This window comes from Muntiacus reevesi, chromosome 6 (assembly GCF_963930625.1).
Source record: "Muntiacus reevesi chromosome 6, mMunRee1.1, whole genome shotgun sequence".
In the NCBI taxonomy this organism is placed as follows: domain Eukaryota; kingdom Metazoa; phylum Chordata; class Mammalia; order Artiodactyla; family Cervidae; genus Muntiacus; species Muntiacus reevesi.
Genome location: NC_089254.1, coordinates 41,292,196 through 41,306,567, shown reverse-complemented (window position 1 = coordinate 41,306,567; position 14,372 = coordinate 41,292,196). Strand labels below are relative to the sequence as shown.

The 14,372-nt window shown below is 39.4% G+C and overlaps 1 protein-coding gene and 2 non-coding genes across 3 annotated transcripts; 1 reads left to right on the top strand and 2 right to left on the bottom strand.

Moving 5' to 3' along the window:
- Positions 1-2,413: 2,413 nt before the first annotated feature.
- Positions 2,414-3,342, bottom strand: LOC136170582 (Parkinson disease protein 7 homolog). The gene has a single exon (XM_065938901.1). The coding sequence runs from the start codon at positions 3,204-3,206 to the stop codon at positions 2,637-2,639; it is 570 nt and encodes a 189-aa protein (XP_065794973.1). The 5' UTR covers positions 3,207-3,342; the 3' UTR covers positions 2,414-2,636.
- A 3,061-nt stretch (positions 3,343-6,403) lies between these two features.
- LOC136171344 (U6 spliceosomal RNA) lies at positions 6,404-6,510 on the top strand. The gene has a single exon (XR_010663868.1). It is a non-coding gene; the product is annotated as a U6 spliceosomal RNA (small nuclear RNA).
- Positions 6,511-9,705: 3,195 nt separating this feature from the next.
- Positions 9,706-9,851, bottom strand: LOC136171284 (small nucleolar RNA SNORA57). Its single transcript, XR_010663825.1, has one exon. It is a non-coding gene; the product is annotated as a small nucleolar RNA SNORA57 (small nucleolar RNA).
- Between the last annotated feature and the right edge of the window lie 4,521 nt (positions 9,852-14,372).

Below are 14,372 nucleotides of genomic sequence, written 5' to 3'. Positions count from 1 at the left end.
AGCAAATCTTAAGGCATCAATACACGTTCATGCAGACTCAGGCCTATCTAACAAAAATTATTAACCTTGCAGAATGCTTACCAAGTTCCAGACCTGCTAATCTCTGAATACACTACCTTTCTTAATCTTCACAAAAACCTTGCCAGATGGACATTCCTGTTAATCTGGGGAACACAAAGTCACAAAAAGTAGCAAAGCCAGGATTTAAGCCTAGCTCCTATTACAAGTCCTTGCACTTTAACTACTGACAGTACTATATGCTCTAGTTTTCAGAGAAGCTAGGAGTGTAGGCTTTAGCAGGCAAGAAACGTGGATATGTTAGTTGACTAGAAAAGGGATTAGTTTCTTAAGTCAAATGTCACTAATAGGCTTTAAGATACATGACTTGAATACTGATGGTGGTCCAGTGGTTAAGACTTGAGCTGCCATGGCAGGGGGCATCCAGGAGCTAAGATCCCAAAGGGGTGGGGGCAGTTAAAATCCAGATGAAGTCCATTTGCATGCTTTTCCTTGGTGTCTCTGTTTATTTCCTATCCTGCAGTAGAGTAATTCTAGGGCAAAAGTATGGGACAGAAGTCAGAATCTGGAGTTTTACCAACTTGGTCAATTTTAACTTTATAGTTAACTTGGTCAGATACTGTGGCAGGTTGGAAATCATGGCCACAATATTTTCAGGTCCTCACATCAAAGTGAAGTTTGTTTTCCCACCCCGAGTATCTGGGCTGGACTTGTGCTTTGTTTTGACCCATAAAATGCTGCATGTATGTTTTCTTGGCTAACTCTTTGTCTAGACCTTGAGAGGGCAGGCTACTTCAATCCCTTGGGGTCCTGCTGGCATGTATAGACACTCAGGCTAAAACACTGAACAATGAGAGAATGATGAGGAACTATACGGAGAGCTAATGCCGCCGACACCACGTGGAGGAGCGTCTAGGCGGACTTCCTTATCACCAGAACTATGAGAAACAAAGTGATGTTTTAAAGACATTATATTTTACCATAAAGTTTACTATGTAGTATACAACCAAAACAAAAATGGGGAACAAGAAAATGCGTAAGTTAAATCTCAAAATATTTAATGTGGTTTCCACTTTTTTCCTATTTACTATCACTTTTCCACTTTTCATAAAGGTATAAAATAGCCCTATGTATTCTTTCTCTTCCTTTTTATAATATACAATTGGTAATGAACTGAAAATGTCAAAAGGCTGTAGCTAAAAGCCAAGGACTTACCAAAATCTTAAATAATGCCTTACATAATTAGAAATGTACCCAAAATGAAACTCTGTAAGCAGCTCCAAGGGCTGGAAAAGCATTTCTCTTGAGTTCTAAAATAAAAGGGCACACTAGTAGTTCTTTTAGCAATTACATTCTTAAAGGCTATAATGATATACATAAATAATCTGTAATGTGAAAGGTCTTAAGCTCAAGGTTGCAAGGTAGCAGAGATCCAAACAGATCTGAAACCCTTTCCTTTCCTTATATGCTTCAGAACAATTGAGACTTTCTACTAAGTAGAACTGTATACATTATTTATGTAATAAACACTCTGCTACTATGTCCATATATCGCTGTGACTCAATAAGAAGGCACTATCTTTAATATCCATTTATAGATGAGGAAATCAGGGTACAGAGAGAAGTAAGTTGTTCAAGGTTACAATGCAGGGAAATTTTGCTCTCTCTGAGGGAAGAAGGGGGAAGAGTAGAAAGCAGAAATGGAGTTAGATGGTATTATGTATTCAAGTAACAGCTCTGTGTAAGTAATTCTTCCCAGGGAAGTAACCATGAGAGCAAGGAGGCTGTTGCATGTCATTTGAGATCCATGATGTGTCTCCAATATTTCCAGCTTTTGCCCATCACCATGGCCCCCTCCACCCTCTAGCTACAGAAAACAGCCCCTAAATATACCTTGGAATTTTTCTCCTCTGTTTGCTCATTTGGCTCCTTCCAACAGTCACCCACTACATAGAACCTTCCTCAAGTGTATAAGTGGAGTCACATACCTTTCAAAGTCTACCAGTCTACTTTCCCCACAAAGCCTTCCAGGTCCTCAATATGTTAATATAACTCTCTAGACTTCCAACAGAATCAACTGCTCCTTCCATCACGTTTCTTTAGCTCTAGGATTCTAAGCAATTTTTTCACATCACTTTCTTAAATTTTTTTTTTTTAATTCTGTGGCCGTGCTCTCCAGGATGTGGGATCTTACAGTTTCCTGCCCAGGGATCAAACCCATGCCCCCTGCAGTAGAAGCACCAAATCCTAAATACCAGACCACCAGGGAAGTTCCTCCTACATCACCTTAATTAGTTGTTCATAAAATATATCTTCCATAGTAACTTGTGATTTTCTTGAGCCTAACCCAGTTTTCTGCTTACAGTGTGTATTTATTTATTTTTTTTTATTTTATTTTTTTTTTTTGCTAAATGCCCTGTTTATTCTGCAATCAAGGCTCAGAAATGGGAGGATATAACGGAATCTCTCCATAGCTATCATTTCAGAGCCACAAATGGACGGGGAGGGAGTGAGGAAGACGGCTACTCTGCACAATGACTGCCCCCCTTTTAAAAGTGAACACAATGAGGCTGGATTACAAATGGCCTGTCTCTCTGACCATCATCAAGCCTCTCCACTTTAATCTTTAAGAACCAGTGGGGCCTTCACTTGGTCAGCCACCTCCTTGCCGACCAGCACCTCGACAATCTTCAGAGCAAACTCGAAGCTGGTTCCTGGCCCCCGGCTGGTGAGGATCAGGCCGTCTTTCTCCACACGGTTCTCGGAGTAGCTGTAATGACTTCCATTCATCATTTTGTCTTTAGCAAGTGGGTGTGTTGTAACTTTGCTTCCAAAACCTATTTCATGAGCCAGCAGAGCTGTAGGACCTGCACAGATGGCAGCGATGAGGCCCTTCCTCTTCTCTTGTTCCTTCAGTATCTCCTTCACAGCAGCGGACTCAGATAAATTCTGTGCACCCAGATTACCTCCTGGCAGAACCACCACATCGTAAGGTCCCTCTTTTTTTGCATCTTCCAGACTGGCATCAGGACAAATGACAACATCTCGGCTACACTGTACCGGGTCTTTTCCAGCCAGGCCTGCAACGGTGACCTTAATTCCAGCTCGTCTCATGACATCTACAGGGATCACCGTCTCCATTTCCTCTGCTCCTTTAGCCAGGATGACCAGAGCTCTTTTTGAAGCCATTTTTATATTTATTAAAGACTCAATCAAAACAAGATTTTCAAGAAACTTTCACTGCAACCGTAGGAGACCTGAACCTCGCCTCTCTTCCCACAGACGGCCAGCCTCGGCCCGTTCCGTCAGCACTTCTGCACCGGTGACCACTCTACAGTGTGTATTTAAAAACATTCATTGTAATGATATCATCTGAATAGAGGTGGCATTCAGTCAGAGTGAAGAGGGCATCTTTTCCAGACTTAGTTAGTATAATATAAACTTTAGAGACAAGTAGAGGTGACATTTCTGATATTGCCTCAAGGCATTGTCAGTTTCAGGGTAAAGAATAGCAATCTCTTATTTTTAGTTCAAGTTAGAAAATTCCACAGCAATTTCATATTAGCAAGAGTAGCAGGCAAAATCGGGGATTCCTTGCTAACTCAGCTGGTAAAGAATCTGCCTGCAGTGCAGGAGACCTGGGTTCAATCCCTGGGTTGGGAAGATCCCCTGGAGAAGGGAAAGGCTACCCACTCCAGTATTCTGGCCTGGAGAATTCCATGGACTGTACAGTCCATGGGGTCACAAAGAGTCGGACATGATTGAGCGACTTTCACTTTCAGGGGACAAAATCTAGAAGCAGAGAACACTAACTAAACAGTCAACACACCAACAAGTTTTAGATCGTTTATGAAGCACAAAGTTTAGTGGAAACTAGCATTTACTACTAGTTGCACTGATAGATAAGCTCACTGACAGACAGCCTAAGTCAAATGGGGCTGCAGTTCCTTCAAGGAGCTATCCAGTCATTCTTTTAATCAATTAATACCAATTTTCCATTAGACAGAGAAGCCACAGTTTTGGTGAATCATTTTTAGGAAGACAAGGTAGTACTTTGATTTCATAAGTCACTTGGAATCTGAGGGGAAAACACCTATACGTGCTTGAGTATTTGCTTTTAAAATTAATTAAAAATGAATATAATGATATCCATTTCTAAGAACATGAAACCATGATTTAAAAATCACTGTATTCTGCAATGGAATATTACTCAGTCACAAAAAAAGAATGAAATAATGTCATTTGCAGCAACATGGACAGATGTAGAGATTACCCTCCTAAATGAAGTCAGACAGAGAAAGACATATTATATGACATCACTTATATGCAGAATCTAAAAAAAAATGATGCAAGTGAAGTTATTTGTAAAACAGAAATGGACTCAGACATAGAAAACAAACTTACAGTTATCAAAAGGGAAAGCAGTGGAGGAATAATTAGGAATTTGGGATGAACCGAAACACAATACTATAATATAAATAGATAAACAACAAGGATCTACTATATAGCAGAAAGAACTATATTCAGTATCTTGTAATAACCAATAATGGAAAATAATCTGAAAAAAGAACATACATGTATATAGATGTATGCTCTTTGGATTATTTTCCATTATATATGTATTTTCCTATATATATTATTTTCCATTTTATATATATATGTGTGTGTGTGTATATATATATATATATACACACACAAATGAATCACTGTGCTATGTACATGAAACTTTTTAAATCAACTATACTTTAAAAACATTACTGTATTCTAAATGAAGCCTTTTGGTCTAAGCCAGTGTTTCTAAAACTTTTTTCCATTATTGCTTTACTCCTACAGGAGAATATTTAAATTAAATTTAAATTCTCCCTAGTGAGAGTGATAAGAAATAAGATTTTGTTGGGTAGAGTTGAACTTTCAAGGGCCAAAAACCATTATTATATTCAAGAGTCTTTCTGCCTTTAAGAAAGTTTCAGAATGCATGGTATAAGCCCATTAACAGAAAACTGCAAACTCGAGATTACAGCCAAAAAAAAAAAAAAAAAAGATTACAGCCAACTAGTCTTAGAGTCACTGGTGGTCCAGGAGTCATCCCCTTGGCTGTGTCTGATAATATTAAGACTCTCAATGTGCTACTCACCCTTATATCACCCTGCTGGGATGATGTTTCAGGTTTGTCTCCATCTTTAAAATGAGACAGTAGTTTCATGTTCTCTTATAGTTTCAGGGACAAGGGAACAATCTGAAAATATTTTGAACACCGAATCTAATATTTATTTTATGGAATCTAACAAATCTGTTCTCTTGAACGGAGATATCTGATAATGTGCCTTAACCATTAATTAGCTAAAATGCTAATGGTGTTCCTTCCTTGACTCTGCCTCCTTGTTCCTTCCTAAACATACGATTGACAACTGTACTTTAAAATAGACATTTGTTTCATCCACATCCAGAAAGGCTGTAATAGGTGTGTTTCCCTTAATGAACACTATAATTTCCTTTTACCAAAGGACTGCTACAAGGATTAAATTATCTAATATACATAAAATGCCTAGCATAATATAGTTTATTCTTAGTATAAAACACAAAGCCATAAATTATGAAAGAAACAACATATAATCAACTGAAAAAGCAAAGATCTTACTGTGTAAGTGAATAAAATGATTGTTGACATAACCACAATACTATTATCAAGTCTAAAAAATTAAAAATAATTATTAATATGATTAGTTTTCCAAGTTTACATGTTCAAATTTCCCTGAGAGTCTCATAAAATGTTTTTGACAATAGTTTTGTTTCAATGAAGATACATACGAGATTCACACACTGCACTTACTTGATCCATCTTTTAAATTTCTTAATTTTAGGTTCCTCTCCCTTTTTTCCCCTTGCCATTTATTTGTTGAATTGTGTCACTTTTCCTATATAGTTTCCCACACGATTTTGCTAACTGCATCCCTGTGGTGTTTTAAAACATGAGCCTCTATCCTTCTAATTCTTGTAAACTTAATAGCTGGATCTAGTGAGCTTCTCAGATTCAGGTTTGATGTTTGGGGCGAGAAGGCCTCATATATGCTGTCATCTACTCATCATACCCAGTCATAGTATGAACAGTGAGTGCTGTCAGGCTGATTTATTCATCAAAAAGCGTTCAACGTTTCATATAATGCCATCCTCCTCTTAATATGCCTTCCTCCTCTTACTATGCCTTCCTGGGCTTTAGTATCTAGAAGGCTAAAAATGCATTTCTCAAACTCTCTTGCAGCTAGAGTTACTGATGTGATTTGAATTCCATCAACTATAGGCAGTTGTGTTTAGTGAACTGAGCTGTGGAGGGCTGGGTTGTGAGGCACCTTCATGACAGCCTGTATTATAGTGAAAGACACGTGGTTGTGCTCGCTTCGGCAGCACATATACTAAAATTGGAACGATACAGAGAAGATTAGCATGGCCCCTGTGCAAGGATGACACGCAAATTCGTGAAGCATTCCATATTTTTCAGAGGAATCGGGTGGAGAGGGAGGTGGGAGGGGGGATCGGGATGGGGAATACATGTAACTCCATGGCTGATTCATGTCAATGTATGACAAAACCCACTGAAATGTTGTGAAGTAATTAGCCTCCAACTAATAAAAAAAAAAGAAAAAAAAAAAAAAAGTTCCTATGGGGAAGATTAAAAAAAAAAAAAGACACGTGGCTGTGGAAACAGTGGTTGTAGGGGTGTCTTCCCCATTCAGCAGATAACCTCCTGAGCATGGCCAGATCAACAGTCCTTTGACAGCTCAGTTCTTCAGCCTGGATTTGTGAGTTACTCCTGAAGCTCAACCCACTGGCTGTTTCTTCAACCCTGCCAACCATTTGTGATAAGATCATGCAATACATCCCTTTTGGCTTAAGTTACTAGAGTGGATTTTGTTCTTTGCTTTGAATCCTGACTAATATAGCTCCACTAAGAAAAAATATTTTCAGCAATTGTCAAACAGTTGCCTCTCACTTTTTTAAAAGAGTGAATTTAGTTAAGTTTGTTAACAACTGCCTGAGTATGTAAAAATATCTTAGGAAGGTAAGCCTTTTTAAAAGAAAAAAATAAAAAATAAATAAATAAATAAAAGAAAAAAATCATTCAATTTCACATTAACATTGTATAAACTTTCTAAAAGAAACAAAGAAGTACCTTCCCTACCAGTTTTATTGAGAAATAACTGACATGAATCACTGTACAAGGTTAAGGCATACAGTATGATGGCTTGATTTATATATATTGTGAAGTGATTACCACAATAGGTTCAGTTAACATCTATTATTTTGTAGATGCAATAAAAAGAAAAGAAAAAAACTTTCTCCTGTGACGAGAGCTCTTAGCATTTACTCTGATAACCTTCCCATGTCACACAGCAATGTTAGCTACAGTCACCATATTATACATTATACATTACATCCTTAGTACATATTTATAACGGAAAACTTGTACCATTTGACCACCTTCCTTCAATTACCCCTCCTCCCAGTGTTTTTCAAACATTTAAAAATTAATCCATGTTAAGAAAAATTAATCCACATCCATTAATGAGGATAATTTTATTGAAAAGTAATTTAAATATTATCTTCACAAAATTTTAATTCTATAGTATGAAGTAATAGGTATAAATCTTCAGAGTCTGGCAAAGAGATTTTTATTCAATATTTTATTACATAAATGTAAAACAGAGAAGTTGAAAGAAACTACACCATGACCTATACAGTGACCAAATTATACTTACACCTGTCACCTGAACCCTAAAATTAACACTGTTATATTTGTTTTACCGCACGTCTAACCATCTATACATCTCCCTATCATACATTAATCCATCTTATTTTTTGATACATTTCAAAGTAAGTTGCAAGCATGAGTACAGTGCATGCACGCTCAGTCATGCCCTGTCTGACTCTTTGTGGTCCCATAGACTGTAGCCCGCCAGGCTCCTCTATCCATAGAATTTCCCAGGCAAGAATACTAGAGTGGGTTGCCATTTCCTACTCCAGGGGATTTTCCCGACCCAGGATCAAGCCTGCATCTCTTGAGTCTCCTGCATGGCAGGCAGATTCTTTACCAACTGTGTCACCTGGGAAGCCTAAAACATGAGTCCACTTCACGCCTAAATACTTCAGAATAGCAAAAAAAAAATTTTTTTTCAAGTATAGTATATGGCCACTGGAGGGCTTCCAAATGCCGTAAAATGCATTAGAAAGTAAACTAGTCTATGAAAGTGAAAGTCTCTCAGTCATGTCCGACTCTGCAACCCCATGAACTATACAGTCCATGGAATTCTCTAGGCCAGAAAACAGGAGTGGGTAGCCTTTCCCTTCTCCAGGGTATCTTCCCAACCCAGGAATCGAACTGGGCTCTCCTGCATTCCTGGCAGACTCTTTACCAACTGAGCTATCAGGGAAGTCCAAACCAGTCTAGAGTGTCTAAGTTGTCAAGTCCTGGGGAAGGTCTAGGCAAGAAGTTGCACGGAGTGTAAAGGGCATCAATCAGACGGAGAGACCCAATCTGAAATCCAGCAAAATTGCAACATTATTAATTTTTACCCTCATACCTCTCCCCCTCCTTTTACAGCTACTTCAATTATAAAAGAGAAAACACATAACTGGTCTTTCTCCTATTCAAATGATTTGTGCTATTGAAGGTAGAAACTCTTTAAATCAGAATCTCAGAAAACTTGATGGAAATCAAGATGGTATATTTGCAGAAATGAGCTGGCATCATGAACTCAATGTTAACTTTCCATGAGGGCAGGAGCTTACTTTATCATTTATGCCTAGCATGTAGAACACTGCCTAGCACATACTAGTGCTCAATTAATATTCACTGAAGGACTGGTGAATTCAAGTGCTTAATTCGAAATACAACATTCACATATTTCCTGTCATTACTAATCAATGAGGTTTTTCTAAAATAAAAATAAGCCTCAACTTAAAAATAAGCACATAGGTTGATTATCTAGAGCTAGAGCTGCAATCATATAAAAATGACACGTTTTCCATATGCAGTGGGAACTTCAGTGCAAGCCTATAGTGTATCCACCGCTGAGGCTCACCTGACTGGTGAGCAGGTTTTGCCGAAGCCCCTGACTGGGCAGAAGCCGCACTGCCTTTTTTTTGTTTGTTTTTTTTTAGTTCTACCACTTTATTGCTACCAACCCATCTCCCTCCACCCTTGTGCACACATGCGCAGTCATGCAACCCCATGGACTGCAGCCCGCCAGGCTCCTCTGTCCACGGACTTTTCCAGGCAAGAATACTGGAGTGGGTTGCCATTTCCTTCTCCCGCACTGCCTTTTGATGGAGACCACAGGAAAGCTTCGCAGAATTGTTAGGGCACTTTTCAAACACATCCTGGGACTTCCTAGAAACAAATATGAAGTCTGTCTGTGAACCAGGGGGGATGAGTCCGTGGAATCTGAATTATTGCTATTGATGTTATTCTCCTTTTGGACTTTTAAACTGGTGATACTTGAGGAAATTCAAATGTGCTGCAACTTTAAAATTACCATGTTAAGGTGATCATTTTCTTTGAGATTTCCTTGGCTTGGAAGAGTATTTCCATATTCAGCACAAGTTCATCAAGCTAGCACACATCTCAACAGCTACTGTGATTTTTTTTTCTTCCTTGTTTTTTTTTCCTCACCCACCCCCGCCTTTTTTTTCTCTATGTCCCAGCGCTTGAGGATAGAACCGGCAGACTGGTGACCACTGGTACTGAAGACAGGACAAGGGGGCCAGAGCCCATCCCCTCTACCTCTGTACATCATGCGGATCGGGACTGCACGCCCGACCCCTGCCAAGGAAAGGAGGGTCCACAGGCACCGTCTCCCTCCCCGAGATCCCCAGGCTGACCCCCACGGTTACTAGGCCACACTCACTCAGTCGCCGCCCTCCGCTACTGTGATATTTTAAAAAACATGTATTTTTGTCTCTTTAAGAGAATGAGAGACAAATTGTTTTTTAATGTGTCTATATAGAGAGCAACATGAATAATAATTTCAGATCTATCCATTTTCCTGTTAGAGATCACAATTGGTGGCCTAGCTAGATGGGAATCAAGGACAGGGAAACGAGATTTAAAATCCATAAAATCACCTTGTATTTTATACTCAAAATAGGTATTTAGAGAAGTGTCATGGCATAAGCTATAAACGGTTAAATGTCCAAAGTAATCTGCTAGAGCAAGTGCTATCCTCTTGCTAAAGGAAGGTAAGGTCTGCAGGCCCCTACAGACTTTCAAACAGCCCAGTGAAGATGGTCATTAAAACACACCTTAGAGGAACCACATTCTTCCAAGTGAGCCATCAGAGGCTCCCAGCCACTTGATATAATGTGATAGAATCCAAGCAACTGGATATTGGTGGGAGGTGGCTGACTGAGACCAAATACCCATTTGTTCTTTCTCAGAATGTTGCTTCTCTATGTCAAGGTTTACACTAACCACAGGTACATTCAGTGAAATAAGAAACAAGCAGCAAGCATCATTTTCATAAAGGTAAATTCATCCAACTGAATTGGATTCCTTTTTTTTCTGTCTTTACGACCTTCCTATTTATTTTGGTGTTAAGATATCCTTTTTGTTAATAGTGGTAATGAAAGATAGTTTCATGCTTTCATTGTATTTACCTTAGTAAAAATGAAAGTAAAAAACTCCATGTTAGTCTCCAAAATTATCTTGAAAATTTAATTGTACATGAAAGTCCAATGTCTGGAAAAGTCAAAAAGTCTCTTCCAAATTAAGATTCTGTAATGCAAAAAATAAAATAATCAACAACTCTATGAATTCATTCTCCCTATTCAGGTACTGGACATGAAACGGAATAAATCGAAAACTATTGGTTGTTAGGAAAGGAGTTCCTCCATTTTCAGCCCCCTAAAGCATCTGAAATCCCCTCAAGGAATGTAATAAAATTAACTGATACAACATAGTTTCTGAAGTCAACTGCCTAAGCTCTGACATTTACCAACTGCATTATCTTGGTCAAACTACTTAACCCACTTTGTGCCTCGATTTCCTTATTCATAGAATGAAGATAATAATAGTACTACATCATATGGCTGTTGTAAATACTAAATCAGGTAACCTATCTAAAGACTTCATCATCACTTTTTCATCATCATAAACTGAAACTCTGTACCGATTAAACAATAACTACCCATTCCCTCATTCCCTGGGCCTCCCTAGTGGCTCAATGATAAAGCATCCAGCTGCCAATGCAGGAGATGTGGGTTCACAGGCTCGACCCCTGAGTCGGAAAGATCCCCTGGATAAGGAAATGGCAATCCATTCCAGTATTCTTGCTGGGAAAATCCCATGGATAGAAGAGCCAGGGGGGCTACAGTCCATAGGTCGCCAAGAGCTGGACACAACTTACCAAGTAAACAACAACAACCCCAGCCCCAGCCGCTTGGTAAACACCATTCTGCTTTTCATCTCTGTGAATCTGACTGATCCAGGCACCTTAAGTAAGTGAAGTCACACAATATTTGCCTTCTGTGTCTGCCTTACTTCAGTTAGCATAAAGTTTCCAAGGTTTACTCATGTTGTTGTATGTATCAGAACTTTTTTTAAAATTTATTTTTATTAGTTGGAGGCTAATTACTTTACAATATTGTAGTGGTTTTTGTCATACTCAGAACTTTTTAAGGTTAATAATACTCACCTCTACGGATATACCACATTTTGTTCATCCATGCATTTATCAATAAAGAGTTAGGTTGTCTCCACCTTTTGGCTATTGTCATATTACATATCCTTAACAAATTACTTGAATTATACTTTAAAATAAAACTTACTGCTTTTGAGAGAATCTTATACGCAAGACACAAAATCGAACAAGAATTTACTCTGAGTTTCATATCTCATCACCACCAAATACTTGGACTGTGTTGATAAAATTACTGTGATGGACTTCTCTGGTGGCTCAGGTGGTAAAGAACCTGCCTGCAATGTGGGATACCTGGGTTCAGTCCCTGGGTTGGGGAGATCCCCTGGAGGAGAGCATGGAAACCCATTCCAGTATTTTTGCTTGGAGAATCCCCATGGACAGAGGAGCCTGGCATGGTATATAGTCCATGGGGTCACAAAGGGTTGGACATGATTGGGTGACTAAGCACACACATGTAGTAGGTAATTCATCTTTCTGCAATATCATTGCAAGTCACTTAAACTCTCTCTATTTCATCATTTGTAGAATAAGAATAATAGACACCAAAAGCAACAAAAGCAAAAATAAACAAGTGGGGCTATATCAAATTAAAAAACTTCTGCACAGCAAAGGAAACTATCAATAAAATGAAAGGGCAATCCACTCAAATGGGAGAAATATTTGTGAATCATATACCTGATAAGTGGTTAATATCCAAAAACATAATGAACTCATATAATTCAATATCAGAAAACAAATAACTGGATTAAAAACTGCATAGAACAGTTTTCCCTGAATAGGCTTCCCTGGAAGCTCAGCTGGTAAAGAATCTGCCTGCAATGCAGGAGACCCCAGTCCGATTCCTGGGTCAGGAAGATCCCATGGAGAAGGGATAGGCTACCCACTCCAGTATTCTGGGGTTTCCCTGGTGGCTCAGATGGTAAAGGATCTGCTTGCAATGCAGAGACCTGGGTTTGATCCCTGGGTTGGGAAGATCCCCTGGAGGAGGGCATGACAACCCACTCCAGTGTTCTTGTCTGGAGAATTCGCCCATGGACAGAGGAGCCTGGCGGGCTACAGTTCACGGGGTCGCGAGAGTTGGACACGACTGAGCGACTAAGCACAGCAGAGATGACAGCACAGGCTTTTCCCCAAAGACATACGGATACTGGTTAGCAGGCACCTGAAAAGACGCTCCATGTCAATAGTCATCAGGAAAATGCAAATCCAAATTGCAATGAGATATCACCTCCTATCTGTTAGAATGGCTGTTATCAAAAAGACTAGACATAAGTGTTGAAAAGGATGCAGAACAAGGGAACCCTTCTGCATTGTTGGTGGAAATGTCAATTGGTGCAACCACTATGGGAAACAGTACTTAGATTCCTTAAAAAATTGAGAATAAAACTACCGTATGATCCAGGAATTCTGTTGCAGTCAGGAGGACCCTTTCCAGGGCCCAAGTGGGCGCTTGTCTAACACTCAGAAATCAATTGTCTGAGGAGACACACATGCTGACAAAGCATGAGGCTCTACTGGGAAGGGGCGCCTGGGCAGAGAGCAGGAGGGCGGGGAACCCAGGAAGACGGCTCTGTCACGTGGCTTGCCATCTTGGGTTCTATGGTGAAGGGGTGGCGCATGCATTGCTCAGCCAAGATGGAAGCCAACAAGAAGGATCTGTGGAGGTGGTAGGACACAGGACACATGGCCACATGGCGTCTCTTTTCTCAAATTTCTTCCAGTTGGTGGTGGCTTGTTAGTGCCGTGCTCCCTACCAGGCCCTCCTGTTGTAAAATAACTCACACAAATTGTTACTATGGCGCCTGGACGGGGTGGGCAGTTTCAGTCAGTGTGTTTCCTCTGACAATTCTACTTCTGGGTATTTATCCATTAATTGAAAAAGATGAATGCACCCCAATCAAGAGAGCCTTTTGTTACAGCAACCGAGATGTGAAAACAACCTAAGTTCCACTGATGGATGAATGGATTAAGAAACTGTGATACATACATATATACACATGCACAATGGGATATTATTCAGCCATAAAAGAATGAAATCTTACCATTTACAACTTCAAGGGTATCATGGTAAGTGAAATAATAAGACAGAGAAAGACAAAGACTGTATGAGCTCTCTTAAATGGGGAATCTAAAATATGTATACGAAGCCAAGTTTATAGATACAGAGAACAGATTGGTGGTTGCCAGAGGTAGGGGGTGGGAAGTGAAAAAAAATGGGTGAATTATGTTGTTTTGTTTTTGGCTACACCTTGCAACTTGCAGGCTCTTAGTTCCCCAAACAGGGATTGAATCCCAGCTATCACAGAGAAAACACTGAGTCTTAATCTAGCAGGAAGAACAATAAAAGTATCCACGTTATAAGTACTACATGAATTTAAATACTATACAATATAAACGCTGTTTTTGTTATTATCTATCAGTTTGTCAGTTCAATACTTCAGGTATAACGAATAATGCTGGCTGCCCATTCAATGTCCATTTTGTTCCTTCTCCTTCCTAACTGCTTCTTTGTTCAAATACCTACCTCTTGTCCTTATAGCCCATGAGATTTATAGATGCTAGCCAGACTCCCAGCTCCAGGAAACTCATGTTAGCCAATAAAATTCATTATGGTTTAGACCAACTGGCGTTTAATCATATCACTTGTAGCTGAAAGCATCCT

Bases quoted from the DNA above. Each gene is read 5' to 3' on its own strand.
- LOC136170582 (XM_065938901.1), bottom strand. From the start codon at position 3,206: ATGGCTTCAAAAAGAGCTCTGGTCATCCTGGCTAAAGGAGCAGAGGAA.